The sequence below is a fragment of the Corvus cornix genome, unplaced genomic scaffold (assembly GCF_000738735.6).
Source record: "Corvus cornix cornix isolate S_Up_H32 unplaced genomic scaffold, ASM73873v5 scaffold10, whole genome shotgun sequence".
In the NCBI taxonomy this organism is placed as follows: domain Eukaryota; kingdom Metazoa; phylum Chordata; class Aves; order Passeriformes; family Corvidae; genus Corvus; species Corvus cornix.
Genome location: NW_024108679.1, coordinates 26,966 through 41,039, shown reverse-complemented (window position 1 = coordinate 41,039; position 14,074 = coordinate 26,966). Strand labels below are relative to the sequence as shown.

At 58.6% G+C, this 14,074-nt stretch overlaps 2 protein-coding genes across 2 annotated transcripts; one reads left to right on the top strand and one right to left on the bottom strand.

Moving 5' to 3' along the window:
- Positions 1-34: 34 nt before the first annotated feature.
- LOC120412089 (DLA class I histocompatibility antigen, A9/A9 alpha chain-like) lies at positions 35-6,766 on the bottom strand. Its single transcript, XM_039572415.1, has 4 exons — positions 6,551-6,766; positions 5,252-5,382; positions 3,268-3,542; positions 35-256 (listed from the first exon to the last, which is right to left on the bottom strand). The coding sequence occupies exons 1-4, from the start codon at positions 6,764-6,766 to the stop codon at positions 207-209; spliced, it is 672 nt and encodes a 223-aa protein (XP_039428349.1). The 3' UTR covers positions 35-206.
- On the top strand, positions 6,679-13,123 carry LOC120412082 (zinc finger protein 572-like). Its single transcript, XM_039572412.1, has 3 exons — positions 6,679-6,783; positions 10,947-11,025; positions 11,212-13,123. The coding sequence occupies exons 2-3, from the start codon at positions 10,974-10,976 to the stop codon at positions 11,877-11,879; spliced, it is 720 nt and encodes a 239-aa protein (XP_039428346.1). The 5' UTR covers positions 6,679-6,783; positions 10,947-10,973; the 3' UTR covers positions 11,880-13,123.
- Positions 13,124-14,074: the final 951 nt, after the last annotated feature.

The following is a 14,074-nucleotide window of genomic DNA, read 5'->3' as shown; positions in this document are numbered from 1 at the left end:
GATGCAGTAATCAACCCACAGCCCAGGGCGGAGGTGCTCACACCGGAGTAGGTGGATACCTGGAGGAGGCTGTGATCCAGCGAAAGCCCCAGTGGAGAGAGGGGGTGTCGTGTTCCACTGTGGGGAACTGTGAGGAGTTCTTTTAAAAATGGATGGTCGGGAAGGGAATGGAACCAAACAAGGCAAATATTGTCACTGAGAACCGTTTATAGACAACAAAAGGAGAAGGAAAAGGAGCTGCCTGAGCAGAAGATGGCTAGAAGAGACAGAAAAGAAGAAAGGAAAATGGAAAAAGAGTGGGGGAGAGGGGAGAGAGGGGACAGAGAGAAAAAGAGGGTGTTGAGCAGCAGCAAGTCAGGGCAGTGCTGTTGGCGCCCAGGTGGGGGGCCGTGCACGCTGCCTGCCTGTGGCCGGGCCGGGTCCGACCGAGCCCGCGCAGCTCCTGGAGGGGGGCAGCTGCACAGGCACGGCTCCCGCGGCAACGGCCCTGGACACGCGGTGAGGGGGTGCTCGGACAGGAGGACCAGGAGCCTGGACAGGGTCGCAGTGAGTGCCGGGATTGGCGCGGCAGGGGGGGCAGTGATGGCTGGATCAGGGCGGCAGGGCGGGATTCAGGCCGCCCAGGGAGGAAGGCAGGGCGAAGCAGCGAGGCAGCGCTCATGGGACACAGGAAAGCAGGACATGTGTGAGGGCAGCAGAGCCAGAAGGCAGGCTCGGGCCAGGATGTTATAAACAGTGAAGGGAGATGTTGGTTTTCGTATTTGGAGTTACTGATTCAAGGGGTTAAAGAGTTAATTACCAAGTTTAATACTGTTAAAGTTCTCTGATTTCAGGTTGGAAAATGACTGGGAGTTGAGAGTGATGGTTAGAGTTAGATTGTATGTTAGGATGCTTTAGTGTTCAGTATGTTTTTACTGTTGAATTGTCAATGATTAAAATAAAACAAAATGGCTGATGGGAATAACTTTCCGGAATCTTCTTGGGGGTGGGGAGTGTGCAAGTGCCAGTCAAAACCACCAGAATGTGTCACTCAGGCTGGGGCCCCTCCTTTAGGCAACAACTGGGCATGCTCCAGAGGGATGAGCTGGCCCCTATGGGCAGGCATGAGGGAGGGACCAAACCAACCCGGCCCCTGACTGGACAAATGTGTCCAGATACCCTGATTGACACTGGGAGGGGAGAACAGGCCTTGCACAAGCCCCGAGGGTTGTGCCTTTGGCTAACCCACATAGCCAAATGCCAAATACTGCTCTCCTTTGTTTTGTAGGCAGGCAGCTTCCCACTTGGGGTCTGTAGTTGTCAATTATTAAATTTTTGTTAATAAAACCCTTTCAACTTTTGAATTGGCTCATTGTTTTTCACACAGGCAGCGGGCAGTAGCGAGGCCTCCCGAGCAAGCAGCAGTGAGCCCTGACGCAGTTGGGTTTTATACTCCCCCGGCCCCTCCCAAAGGCTGCCTGAGGACAGGGAACCATTGGCCCAGTCCAACTTTCCTGGGCCGTCCATTGGTGGAGACCTCTCCGCGACCTGACTGGAGAAGCCCCTCCACAGTGTCTCCTACTGCCTTCCTCGTGTGGGGTGTTGCCAGGCCAAGGCTCCCCAGAGATGAGGCTTCCCCCACTCGTGGCTGCCTCCTGCAAGTGGCAGGTGTACGCTCCCTGCCCCCGCATGCCTCTGAAAACCCTGACAGCCAGAGTTGAGGCAACCTAAAATGGCTGAACTCAAACTGAATTGGCTCCTCACAGAGGGCCCTGCTCCCAGGCTGGAGCAGCCTGGCCTTGGAGGATTGCACCCTGGAACCTTACAGGAGCTTACTGGTGGCTGTGACTGGGAATGACTATGAGCAAGCTGAGGGCAACTGGGCTATACTGGGAGTGTCTGTAACCACACTGGGGATAACTGGGAACACACTGAGAGCGACTGAGAGTGACTAGGTCTACACTGGGGGCAACTGGAATAGACTGGGACCATGCTGAGGGAGACTGGGATCCTACCGGACACATACTGGGATCATACACGGAATGACTGGCTCTGTGCTAGGGGCAACTGGGAGCAACTGGGATCATACTGGAAGTGACTAGGAGCATCCTGAGGGCAACTGGGATATACAGGGAGTGACTGGAATCATGCTGGAAGCTACTGGGAGTGACCGGGATCATAGAGGAACCATAAAGGAAGTTACTGGAATAATACTAGGAGTATCTGGGAGTGACTGGGATCATACTGGGAGTTACTGGGACTATGCTGGGAGCAAATGGCATTGTACTGAGGGTGACTGGATTCATACTGGAATCATACTGGGGAGGACTGGAGCCACAGTGGGAATGACTGGGATCATACTGGGAGAAACTGGGACTTTACTGGGAGTGCTGGGAACTATACTAAGGGTGAATGGGAACACCTGGGACCATGCTGGGATCATAGTGGGAGTGACCAGGGTCATACTGGGATCATACTGAGTGTAACTGAAAATGACTGGGATCATACTGGGGAGTGAGCTGGAACCATACTGGGGTGACTGGGAGCCACAGGGCTCATGCTGGGAGTTACCTGGGCCCCCGGGTGGAACTGGGGGAACTGGCCCAGCTGGGGCTCAGGGTTGTTCTCCCCCAGGGCTGCTGCCACCCCCGGCCCCACAGAGCCGAGGGACACGGGACAGCCGAGGGACAGGGGACAGCCGAGGGACACGGGACAGCCAGGGAACACGGCCTGGCCCAGGGACACTGTGCTCCAGCACTCTGGGCTGTTGTGGCCGGGGCGTTGCCCTTGGGCTCCCAGGACAGGCAGAGGGGGCAGAATCCCCTCCAGGAGCTGTTGTTGGCTCGAAGCTTTGGTGTTGGACATTCCCGCGGAGCCACCTGCAGTGGCCGGAGCCCGGGCGGTGCCCGGTGCCACCAAAGCCGCTCCGTCAGTGCCCTCCTGCCCCGGGCAGGGCAGAGAACACCGAAGGAAAGGCCCGAGCTCGGCTCGGGGCAGGGAGAGGGCACTCCCCTGGCGCTGCCAGGGGCACCACAGACCCGGCCTGGGGAAAAGATTGGGATTTATGTCCCACTGAATTGCAGCAGGGATTTGATTGGACATAAATTCCAGTCATTTCCCCATGGAATTCCCATGGCAGTGGGCTGGGGGGGAGATCCGTCCATGGAATTCCCACCTGACTGGGATGAGAGTGAGATCCATCCATGGAAATTCCATGGGAATTCCTGCATTCCCAGGTCCACCCTTCCTGAATCCCACATTCCCATAGGAATTCCCCTCCACACCCACCTTTGTGCTCCAGAGCCTCCCAGCCACATCTGATGTATTTTGGGAGCTCTTCCACACAGGTGTGTCCCAGGTAATGCTTCATCTGCTCTGCCAGGATCCCTTTGGATTCCCAGCACCTCTGGGGGATCCGGGTGGCACCGTCGGACACCGCAAAGCTCCCGGATCCCAGCTGGAAGGAGATGAAATCCCACCCGTCGTAGCCGTGCCGCTGGGATCCATGGACGCTCCGTTGGACAGGAGGTCGCAGCTGGAAACCACCTGCACCGTGGGGAGACCTGGGAACGAGGAGAGAACGGACCCATGGAGTCGTGTCCCAGCCCCACGGAGCCCCTTGCAGCTCCCTGGATTCCTATGCCAGGCACGCAGATCCCATGCCACTCCCACAGATCCCATTCCCACAGATCCCAGCCCAGCCCCCGGCTCCCCCCACTCCCCCCGCTCTGGTTGTACCGGCCCCGTCTCCAGGTCACTGTCGGCCACGTGCCGGTTCCTCTCCTTGAGCTGGGTCTGGCTATCCCAGTATCCCAGGTCTGGCTATCCCAGTATCCTGGGTCTGGCTATCCCAGTAACCCGGGTCTGGCTATCCCAGTATCCTGGGTCTGGCTATCCCAGTATCCCAGGTCTGGCTATCCCAATATCCCGGCTCGGCTCCCGCTCCCATCCCCGTGCCTGCAGCTCCATCCGGCCCCGCTCGCTGTGGCAGCGCTCGGAGGGGGTCCCGTCCACGTCCCCGTGATCAGGGACTGGGGGACCCCCGGGCCGGGCCCTGACAGCGCCACTTCCAGGTACTGCAGGGAGTGGAGAACTGGGGGGACACAGAGATCTGGGGGGTGGGAGTTTGGGGATCCAGGGGGTCCACAGGTCAAGGAGAGGAGGGACTTGAAGAGCTGGGAGAGCTGGGAAAGAGGGTCAAGTGCTCAGAGTCAAGGAAAGGGGATGCAGGGACTGGGAGAGGTGGGATGGGGTGTCCAGGGAATTCTGTGCCCAGGAAAGGGGATGCCAGGGGCCCTCAGTGTGAGGGAAGGAGGGTCTGGGGGCTGGGAAATACAGGAATGGGGGCCCAGGGGTCCCAGGGTCAGGGAAAATGGTGGGTCTGGGGGCTGGGAGAGGCAGGGTGGCCAGGAAAAGGTTGTGTTGGTGCCGGATAAGGGGGCGCAGGGAGGTCCCAGCGCCAGGGAAATGGGTAAAAGGGCATCCTGGTTCTCAGGCATGGGGGTCCAGGGCAGTCTCAGGGTCAAGGAAAGGGGAGTGCAGGGACTGGGAGAGGTACAAGGGAGTTCCAGGGGGTCCCTGTGCCCAGGAAAGGGGAGTCCGCAGTTTCCCAGAAAAGGGGGGTGACAGGGTGGGGACACCCGGCATGTCCGGGAAGGGGAGTTCAGGCGGTCTCCGGTTTTGCAGAAAGGTGGGGCTGGTGGCTGGGAAAGGCAGGAATGGGGGTCCAAGGAGCTCCACAGTGTCCCAGCACCAAGAACACGGGAGTTTGGGATGGTGGGAGACATGGGATGGCCGTAAAAAGGGGAGCAGGGGGGTCCTGATGTCCGGCAATAGGGGATTCAGGGTGGTCCCTATGGAGGATAAGGCAGTTAAGGGGGGTCCCATTCCCGGGAATGGGGGTTATGGGGGTCCCGTTCCCAGGAATGGCTGTTCAGGGGGGTCCCAGGGGGTGCCGAGGTCCCACTCCCTCCTCGCCACCGCAGGAGCCCCCAGCCCCAGCGCTGGAGCCATCAAACTGCTCTGGGCAGATCCCGGCAGTGCAGGTTGGGAGAAGTGGCCGTGCCTGAGGGAGGGCGGGGGAACGGGGGGATCACTTCCAGCTGTCCCAGGGAAGGCTCTGTAAATCCCAGTTAATCCCAGTCGCTCCCAGTGTGTTCCCAGCCACCCCCAGTATGGTTACACACACTCCCAGTATATCCCAGCATGTTCGCAGCCATTCCCAGATGCTCCCAGTGGCCCCAGTAAGGTGTTTATTATCCCAGTATCATACCATTCACACCCAGTATAGCCCAGTTGCCTCCAGCATGCACCCAGTCCTTCCCAGTTACTCCAGTTTGCTTGCAGCATGATCCCAGTTTCTCTCAGTTGCTCCCAGTAGCCAAAAGTGTGACCCCAGTTGCTCTATTTCAACACCAAAATGATCCCAGTCACCTCCAGTATGATCCCAGTCACATGCCAGCACTCCCAGTATGGTCCCAGTTTCATCCCAGTTATTTCCAGTACTCCCAGTATGGACCCAGTTGCCTCCACCATGGTTCCAGTTGCTTCTTAGATCAACCCAGTCAGTCCCAGTATGATGCAATATGCTCCCAGTTGCCTCCACCATGGTTCCAGTAGCTTCCTAGATCAACCCAGTCAGTCCCAGAATGATGCCATTTGCTCCCAGTTGCTCCCAGTCACCCCCAGTATGGGGGATGATATGCATGCTGTGTTCCCAGTCACTCTCAGATACTCCCAGTATTAGTCCAGTCACTCCCAATAGGATCCAAATATGACCCCAGTGTGCTCCCAGTCACTGCCAGTATGAACCAGTTGCCCCCCACAGATTCCAGTGGCTCTCTTTCACCCTCACTTTTTTTCCAGTCACTCCCAGTTACTCCAAATTCCTCCCAGTAGCTTCCAGCATGATCCCATTTGCTCACAACCCCTCCCAGTCAGCCTCAGTGTAGTCGCACTCACTGCCAGTCTGATCCCAGTCACCTCCAGCATTATCCCAGTTCATCACAGTAGAAGCCCAGTTGCTTCCAATCACCCCCAGCATGCACCCAGTCACTCCCAGTTGCTCCTAGCATGATCCCAGTTGCTCCCAGCTGCTCCCAGTCACCCTCAGCATGATTCCAGTCACTCCCAGTGTATCCCATTTGCTCCCAGCATGGTCTCAATTGTCCCCCGCAGGTGTCCCAGTATGATCCCCGTATGATTCCAGTCTCCCTCAGTGTGATTGCAGACTCCCCTGGCATGGGCCCAGCTACTCCCAGTATGATGTCAGTACGATCCCAGTACAGCCCAGTCACTGCCAGTATGATGTCAGTACGATCCCAGTACAAAGCAGTCACTGCCAGTGATGCCACTCCTGGGATCCCCCAGCTCTCTCTGCGTTCCCCCTCCCGGCTCTCCAGGCTCCGAGAGGAGCCCCAATGGCTGCAAGTCCCCACCCAGGGTCCCCAGCAAGGCCCAGTTTGGATGTGCAGCCCCCAATGTTCCCAGTTTCCCTCTCCTTTCCCCGGGCCGGGATCCCCCGCCCCCAGCGGGTGGGAGCAGCCGAGAGCCCCGCGCTGCCCATCCCGACCTGTCCCGGCTCCATCCCCGCTGCTCCCGCGGGCTGCGAGGGGCTCGGCAACGGGGGAGGGGGAAGGGGAGGAGGAGGAGGCGGAGGTGGGATTGGGGAGAGGCGGGAGGAGGAGGAGGAGGAGGGAGGAAGAGGCGGAGCGGCAGCGGGAAGCTGGAGGAGAGGAGGAAGCGCTCGGCTCCAGCGCTCGCTGAACTCGCAGCCCCCCGGGACCATCGCCCCCCGTCCCGCAGGTGCCCGGGGAGGGGGAGCTCGCCCCAAATGTCCCGGGGGGTCCCTGGGTTTGGGGTTTTTTGGGGGGATGTTTGGAGCTTGCGGGACTCCAAAGCCGAGCCGCAGATGCCCTCGGGGGGACATCGTGGGGTCCCGGGAGGTGTTTTTGGGGGTGGCGGTGGCGGTGGCGGCAGAGCCCCGGCGGGGGCGGGGGGATGCGGGTCCCCCCGCGGTGGGGGTTGGGCTTCCCGGGCCGGGCCCTCCGAGCTCTGCCGGGGCCCCGTGGGGACCGCGCGGGGGCGGGGGGACCCCGGTTTTGGGGAGCCCCGGGAGCCGCGGCTTCCCTAAGCGGGACCCCGGAGAGAGGAGAGCCCCAGAAGCCCAAAGCGGGGAGCCCGAGAGGGGGGACCCCTGGGATTGGCGGGACCCCGGCGGGGGGGTCTGGGGGCTGCAGGGGCGGCACGGCCGGGAAAGGGGCTCGGGGGTCCCGGGGCCGGGAAATGGCTGCTCCCAGTATGAGCCCAGTTCCCTCCCCGAGTGGTTCCAGTTTCCTCATCAGTCCCAGTATGAGCCCAGTCAGTCCCAGTATGATCCTGGTCACTTCCCCTCACTCCCTGTAGGATCTCTTGCTCCCAGTATGAACCCAGTCACTCCCAGTCATTCCCCGTTATGATGCAATTTGCCCCCAGCATGGTCCCAGTTGCTCCCAGTTCCTCTCACTTCTGTCCAGTGTGTTCCCAGTTCCCCATTTGCACTTAGCATAGTCCCAGTCACTCCCAGTATGATGCCAGTCTCTCCCAGCAGGGCCCCAGTCACTCACATTTGCCCCCAGTATGGTCCCAGTTGCCCCCAGCACATTCCCAGTCACTCCCAGTGTGGTCCCAGTCACCACCCGCATGGTCTCAGACACTCCCAGTATATCCCAGTTGCCCTGAACATTCTTGTGGTCATTCCCAGGCACTCCCAGTTACCTCAGCATGGTTCAGCTGCTCCCAGTATTATCCCAGTCACTGCCCGTGCATTCCAGTTGTCACCAGCATGCATCCTATCATTCCCAGTTACTCCCAGTCTGATCCCAGTGTATCCCCAGTAGGTTCTCAGTATGGGCCTGGTAGCTCCCAGTAACGCCCAGTCAGGGTCCATTGACACCCACTATAATCCCAGTATGATCCCAGTCACTTCCAGTATGATGCCAGTGGCCCCCAGTGTGCTCCCAGTTGTTGCCTGCCAGTGCCAGCATGAGCCCAGTAGCCTCCAGTAGAATCCCTGTGACTCCCTGTCTCTCCCAGTATATCCCAGTCACCCCCAGCATGCTCCCAGTCCTTCCCACTTCTTCCCAGTTGCTTTCAGCATGATTCCAGTTGCTCACAGCCACTCCCAGTCAATCCCAGTATGATTCCAGTCACCCTCAGTATGATCCCAGTCTCACCCAGCATGGACCCACTGTGATTCCAGTATGATCCCAGTTGCCCCCAGCATAGTTCCAGTTGTTCCCGGTTCCTCCCAGTATGATCCCAGTTGCCCCTAGAATAGTCCCAGTCACGCCCAGTTGCCCCCAGCATAGATCCAGTTGCTCCCAGGTGCCTCCAGCATAGTCCCAGTTGTCCCCAGCATGGTCCCAGCTGTTCCCAGTGTGTTTCCAGTAAGCCCCAGTATGGTTACAGACACTCCCAGTATATCCCAGTTGGCCTCAGCATGCTTGTAGTCATTCCCAGGCACTCCCAGTTGCCCCAGTAAGGTTCCAGTTACCTCAGAACGATCCCAGTCTTTCCCAGTTACTTCCAGGGTCTTCCAGCATGATCCCAGTTTCTGTCAGTTTCCCAAAGTGTAGTCCCAGTTGCTCCCAGTATGATGCCAGTTGTGGTCTCAGTCCCCTCAGCATGGTTCCAGTACCTTCCAGCTGATCCCAGCTGCTCCCAATGTGTCCACATTTTCCTCCCAACATGGGCCCAGTAGCTCTCAGTAACCCCAGTCAGGATCTGTTCACACGTGCTGTAATTCCAGTGGCTCCCAGCATGATCCCAGTAGGACCCGTAGTCACTGTCAGTCTGGTTCCAGTCTTTCCCAGTATGATCCCAGTTGCCCTAAACATGATCCCAACGGCTCCCTCTCAATGCCAGTATGATCCCAGATACTTCCTGCCACTTCCAGTATGATCCCAGTTGCACCTAGTGACCCCCAGTATGATCCCAGTTGCACTCAGTCCCCCTCCAGTATGGTTACAGTCACCCCCAGTATGACACCAGTCACTCCCAGATACTCCCAGTATTATTTTAGTCATGCCCAGAGTGACTCCCTCTCACTGCCAGTGTGGGCCCAGTTGCTCCCAGTATGAATCCAGTCACTCCCAGTTACTCCAAATATGATCCCATTTGTTCCCAGCATGGTCTCTGTTGCTCTCAGTCACCTCCAGTATGGTTCCAGTCACGGCCAGCACCTTTCCGGTCACTCCCAGTCTGATTCCAGTATGATTGCAGTCACTCTCAGATACCCCCAGTACTATTCCAGTCACTGCCAGTATGATCCCAGCCAGTTCCAGTAGGATCCCAGTATGACTGCGGCATGGGCACAGCTGCTCCCATGATCTTCCAGTGTGGTTCCAGTTGAACCCATTTGCCCCCAGTTCAGACCCAGTCACTCCCACTTGCTCCCAGTAGCCCCCAGCATGGTCCATTTCTCCCCAGCATAGCCCTGGTTGTTCCCATTGTGGTTCCAGACAATCCCCGTATGGTTCCAGATGATCCCATTATATCCCAGTTGGCCTCAGCATGCTTGTAGTCATTCCCAGTCCCATCCAGTTTCCCCAGTAAGGTTCCAGTTACCCCAGTACAAAGCAGTCACTGCCAGTGATGCCACTCCTGGGATCCCCCAGCCCTATCTGCGTTCCCCCTCCCGGCTCTCCAGGCTCCGAGAGGAGCCCCAAGGGCTGCAAGTCCCCACCCAGGGTCCCCAGCAAGGCCCAGTTTGGATGTGCAGCCCCCAATGTTCCCAGTTTCCCTCTCCTTTCCCCGGGCCGGGTTCCCCCGCCCCCAGCGGGTGGGAGCAGCCGAGAGCCCCGCGCTGCCCATCCCGACCTGTCCCGGCTCCATCCCCGCTGCTCCCGCGGGCTGCGAGGGGCTCGGGAACGGGGGACCCAGTGTGTCGCTGGTCCTGGGGGAAAGAGAAGGAGGGATGGGAGAGGAGGAGCGAGAGGAGGAAGAAGAGCAGGGACAAGGGAGGATCAAGAAAAGGAGAAGGAAGAATGAAGTTTAGCGCTCTCAGAATTTGCAGCCCTCGACCTGTGGGAGCATCACCCCCCCATCCCGCAGGTGCATGGGGAGGGGGAGCTCAGCCCAAATATCCTGGGGCATCCCTGGGTTGGGTTTTTTTGGGGGGGGATGTTTGGAGAATGAAGAAATCCAAAGCTGAGCACACAATGTCCCTTGCAGGGACATTGGGGGGTCCCCAGGAGGTGTTTTTGGGGGGTCCTGGTGGTGGTGCCAGCAGAGCTCTGGCAGCGGGCAGGGGGATGTGGGGTCCCTCCCGCAGTGGTGGTTGGGTCTGCCCCGGGTCAGGCATGGCCAACTCCAGCCCAGAGCCAGGGGGCTGCGGGACCCCCCGGGAGAGCCGGAGCGGGCAACCTGGGGACCCCCAGAGATGGGAGAGCAGAGAGGGGCAGTACCGGGACCATGGGAGCCCCGGCAGTCTGGAGGAGCGAACCCCTGTGACCCCCAGGACCCCAAAGTGGGGAGCCCAGAGAGGGGGGGGGCGCCGCCATTCGCGGGACCCTCAACAGCCTGGAGAGGGGGAGGGGGGGCTCCTTGGACCCCCTGCACCCCGAAGCAGAGAATAAGGGGAGAAGGATCCCTTGGACCCCATAATCCCCAGCATCCCTAAGTGGGGAGCCCAAGGTGGAGCTTTTTGGATTCCTGGACTCCCAGCAGCCTGGGGAGGGCAGGGACCAAGTAGATGGGGAACCCCCAAGACAAGTGTGACCCCCAGCAGCTGGGACAGGGGGGATCCCCCGAACACCAGAGTGGGGAGACTAGAGAGAGGGAACTCCTGTGAGGCTTTTTCAGGGCTGAATCTTGGTGTTTGGGAGGTTTTTCTGGACCCCAGATGCCCAGTTACTTGTAGAGATGGACTTGGGCAGGGGGACATTCAGATTCAACGTGCTCACGCCTTGTTTTTCCCTCCAAACCAGGATTTCCCATTCCCAACCCTTGGCCAGATGGAGGAGGAGGCTGTGAGGAAGAGGAAGATGCCCTGGAACACCCAGGCAGGTGAGGAGGAAGTCCCTGCCCCTTTCCCCCTCTCTCCTGCTCCATCTCCCAGCCCAGCATCGCCCCCGGCTGCAGGACAACCCCGCTGCCGACGCCGTCCTGCTGGGCACGGACTGGGGGGATCTCCTTCCCCTTCCCTGTGGCACGGAGGCAAATGCCATCCTCTCCTTGTCCTTCCTCCCCCAGATAAGGAGAGGACGGAGCCCAGGGAGGACAAATCCCCACGGCAGAACCTGGTGGAAGAGGCCGTTTTGAGCGGCTCCACGGTGCAGGAATCCAATGGGGAGGAAAAGCCCCAGAGATCCGGCGGGAGGAGGGGCTGCAAACGCTGCCCAGGGAGCTGTGAGGAGGAAAGACCCACCCTGTGCCAGGAAGGCGGCTGGAGATCCAACCAGAGCTCAAACCTGGTGGTCCATGAGCAGCTTCAAACTGGGGAGAAGCCCCACAAGTGCTTGGAATGTGGGAAGAGCTTCAGCTGGAGATCCCACCTGATCCGCCACCAGATGATCCACACTGGGGAACAGCCCTACGAGTGTGGGGAATGTGGGAAGAGCTTCAGCCAGAGCTCCAACCTGATTGTCCACCAGAGAAGCCACACTGGGGAGAGGCCCTACGAGTGTCCCGAGTGTGAGAAGAGGTTTCAGACCACCTCCGAGCTCCTCAAGCACCAGCGGACTCACACAGATGAGAGGCCCTTCCGCTGCCGTGACTGTGGGAAGGGCTTCAACCGCAACTCCCACCTCATCAGGCACCGGCACATCCACACTGGGAAGAGGCTCTACAAGTGTCCTGAGTGTGGCAAGAGCTTCACACAGAGCTCTAACTTGACCAGACACCAACAGAGGCACTGGTAAGTGAAGCCCTGCGAGTGCCCCGACTGCAGAAGAGCTTCGTGCACTGCTCCAACTTCATCCCCCACTGAAGGACCCACATTCCCTGTATCCATGTTGGGAAGACACCTGGCTGGTTGTCTCCATATCCTTCTGGATCCCCATAGGCACCAGGGATGATGATGTTTGGGAGGATTTGGGGGTTCTCAGGGGAGACGGAAGAGTTTTCTCCATCACTTTGTACTCCAGAAGATGAGAGGCCCTGATCTGTCACCTCAAAACCCCTGAATCCCAGTGAAAAATGTTCAGTTCCCACTCCAAATGGCTCAGTCACATTTCAAAAGTACTTGACCCTACAGCCCCCTCAAAATCCCCAGGAGGGGCTGGATGGGCATTCAGAGGGTCTGGACGGAGTGGGAGGTACGTTGTGGAGGGGTGGGCAATGGGAGAGGGGCAGGGGTTTGGAATGAAGAGCTGGAGGCTGGGGATGATGAGGCTGGGGGGAATCTCCTTTCTGGGTATCCCCCACATCTGAGGGCATTTGGTTTATCCCCAGTTCCTGAGGGGTTTTTTGGGTACCCCCCGATCCTGAGGAGGGGATACAGGGAGACAAGGGATGACATGTGGCTCCGACACTTGGAGTGGGCACCACAGGGAGGGACACGGGGAGCCCATTTAGGGGAAGATCCTGCTGCTTTCTGCCAATTTTGGGGGCTAGAAATGGCTTTTGGAGTTTTTCTGCTAATTTCAGGAAACTGAGGTGACACCCCTTCCTCATTTTGTGATGGTGAGGAGACCCCATTTTGGGGAGGATCCTGCTGCTTTCCCCCAACCTGGGGCAGGGATATAAATGGCTTGTGGGCCCCGTGCCTCATTTTCGGGGGTTGGGGTGACCCCACGGTTCCACCGGTGTCTGAGGGAGGGCTATAACTCTCAGTTTTGGTGGTTATAAGCAGCTTGTGGGGGTCCCACATTTGTCAGAGGCTCCCAGCCCCCACCCCAAAGCAGCCTTTGGCCAATCAGGGCATGCGGCAGTGATGACTCAGCAGTTGCCATGGAGATGTGCAGGTGCCAGAGACCACAACACTTTTAAGCCAATCAGAAAATGCACAAAACAATTTTTACTCAGTCAGAGCTTTTCTCACCGATGACTCCTGTACTGGTTTTGTACAGCCTTGTTTTTGGTGGTGAGGGGGCCACAGAGGTGGCTCCTGTGAGATGCTGCTGGAAGCTTCCACCATGTCCAGCAGCGCCAATCCCCGATGGCTCTGAAGATGGACATGCTGCTGGCCAAAACTGGGCCAATGAGAGAGGCTGGTAATGCCTCTGGGATAACAGATTTAAGAAGAAAATCAAAACAAAGTCACAGTTTTGGCTTCTGGTCAGAGAAGAGGAGGAGGTGAGTATGTGTGAGGGAAACAACATGGAAGGACCAAGGTCAGTGGAGAAGGTGGGGGAGGAGGTGCTCCAGGTGCCAGAGCTGAGATTCCTCTGCAGGCTGTGGTGAAGAGCATGGGGAAGCAGCCCCTGGGCATCCACGGGGGATGCAGAGATCCACCCACAGCCTGGGGGGAAGGTGCTCACACCGGAGCAGGTGGATGCCTGGAGGAGGCTGTGATCCAGTGAAAGACCCAGTGGAGAGAGGGCCCTGCTCCCAGCCTGGAGCAGCCTGGCCTTGGAGGACTGCACCCTGTGGAAGACAGACCCACGGCGCAGCAGTTTTGGGAGGACTGTGTGCCCGTGGGAGGGGCTCACGCTGCAGCAGGTACAGTGTGGCTGCTGCTCATGACAGTGGGCCCATGGTGGAGAAGTTCACGGAGAACTGTCTCCCGTCGGAGGGAGCCCACGGCCTCACAGGGGAAGGAGTCCTCTCCCGGAGCAGCAGAAGGAAGTCTCGGTGATGAACTGACCAAACCCCCGTGCCCTGTCTCCCTGCGCTGTCGGTGGGAAGGAGGGAGGGGCTGGGGGGAAAGGTGTTTTAAGGGCTTATTTTACTTCTCATTATCCTACTCTGATTCTGTTAGTAATCAATTCACTTTGCAACTTTAAATTGAGCCTGTTTCACCCTTGAAGTGTTTTCACCCAGTCCTCACCTCACTCATGAACCCTTCATTAATTTTTTTTCCCTTTTTCCTCCTCCGCCCAGCTGTGGCAAGGGGGGTGGTGAGCGAGCGACTCTTTTGGGTTCCTGGCGTTGGGCCAGTGTCAAACCAGGACAC

Coding starts and splice junctions, on each gene's coding strand:
- LOC120412089 (XM_039572415.1), bottom strand. CDS start 6,766: ATGGTCCCGGGGGGCTGCGAGTTCAGCGAGCGCTGGAGCCGAGCGCTT. Junction 3,543..5,251: donor GGCTATACTGGGTGTGAATG/GTATGATACTGG, acceptor CCTCGTTCCCAG/GTCTCCCCACGGTGCAGGTG. Junction 257..3,267: donor GGAGGCTCTGGAGCACAAAG/GTGGGTGTGGAG, acceptor TGTCTCTTCTAG/CCATCTTCTGCTCAGGCAGC.
- LOC120412082 (XM_039572412.1), top strand. CDS start 10,974: ATGGAGGAGGAGGCTGTGAGGAAGAGGAAGATGCCCTGGAACACCCAG. Junction 11,026..11,211: donor GCCCTGGAACACCCAGGCAG/GTGAGGAGGAAG, acceptor TTCCTCCCCCAG/ATAAGGAGAGGACGGAGCCC.